A 1,011-nucleotide genomic window follows, 5' to 3' on the forward strand; every position below is an offset into this window, starting at 1 on the left:
TGTCCCAGCCATACAGGCAGTGTGCGTTACATGGGGCACAGAAGTAAACGCTGCCCCGCACATGAGGCGCACATGAATTACACCCACTTCCCCCATTTCCCATGCACACACTGGCCTTGTTGACATGTTCCCCCAGGCATCCCACCACACGTTGTCACCCTTCCTTCCCATTCAGGTGCACCGACACGCGCTGCAGGCTCCTCTCCACAGGAGCTCCGCCAACACCATTGTATCACCCTGCCCCCTCCCCTGGCACAGCCCGGGTACCACTTACCATCTGCTGATACACCTCGGCTGAGATCTGGTCGGTCAGTTTAAGCACTCCAGTAAAGGCAAAAAAGAAGCCCAGAATAACTCTAATGGCAGTGAATACAACAGCCATGGCTGCCCCTGTGCTCACACTCAGGCTTCCTCAGCAGACCGCCTGCTGGATGTCATCAGAGGGGGAGGAGGAGACATGAGGAGACCTCTCCCTCTCCTCACCCCTTCCTACTCATTCATACAATGCTGGCACACAATGTCACAGAAATACACAACCCTAACATATTCATGATTCTGTCCACATTGGTAGCGTACCCTAACCTCTCGTTCTAGAGACAATAGAAAAATGTGGGATTTCCCTTCATTTTGGGAGGGTTTAAAGGGCGGCGTTTTTCCTAACATTGTACAGGCCATTCTTACAGATATTCCCCTTAACATGGCTTTCCAGCCCTCCTCAATAAATTCATCTTATCTGGGGTTCTCTGAAACAAGAAATGGATTTGAAGGGTTCCACTGAAGTAAAATGGTTGTGAGAGGCTGCTCTGGGGTGTACAGTGTAGTCCATGGTTTGCATGATACACTGAGTCTTTTATCCATTGACATTGCATGATACACTGATGCACTGATACACACATTGTACAGCTGTAAATCAGTGCCTGGCAGTGTACAGTATATGGCAGTGTATAGTAGTATATGGCAGTGTGGGGATACACACATTGTACAGTTGTAAATCAGTGCATGGAAGTGTAT

General features: G+C 49.2%; 1 protein-coding gene across 1 annotated transcript in view; it reads right to left on the minus strand.

Annotated features, from left to right (window-relative positions):
* Positions 1–439, minus strand: part of TMEM35B (transmembrane protein 35B) — a 14,708-nt gene extending 14,269 nt beyond the window's left edge. Inside the window, exon 1 of the mRNA XM_072420296.1 lies at positions 275–439. Coding sequence (XP_072276397.1) covers positions 275–382 — 108 coding nt within the window. The 5' untranslated portion in view covers positions 383–439. The remainder of the gene's footprint in view (positions 1–274) is intronic.
* Positions 440–1,011: the final 572 nt, after the last annotated feature.

The sequence above is a fragment of the Pyxicephalus adspersus genome, chromosome 1, assembly GCF_032062135.1.
Source record: "Pyxicephalus adspersus chromosome 1, UCB_Pads_2.0, whole genome shotgun sequence".
NCBI classification, from domain to species: Eukaryota; Metazoa; Chordata; class Amphibia; order Anura; family Pyxicephalidae; genus Pyxicephalus; species Pyxicephalus adspersus.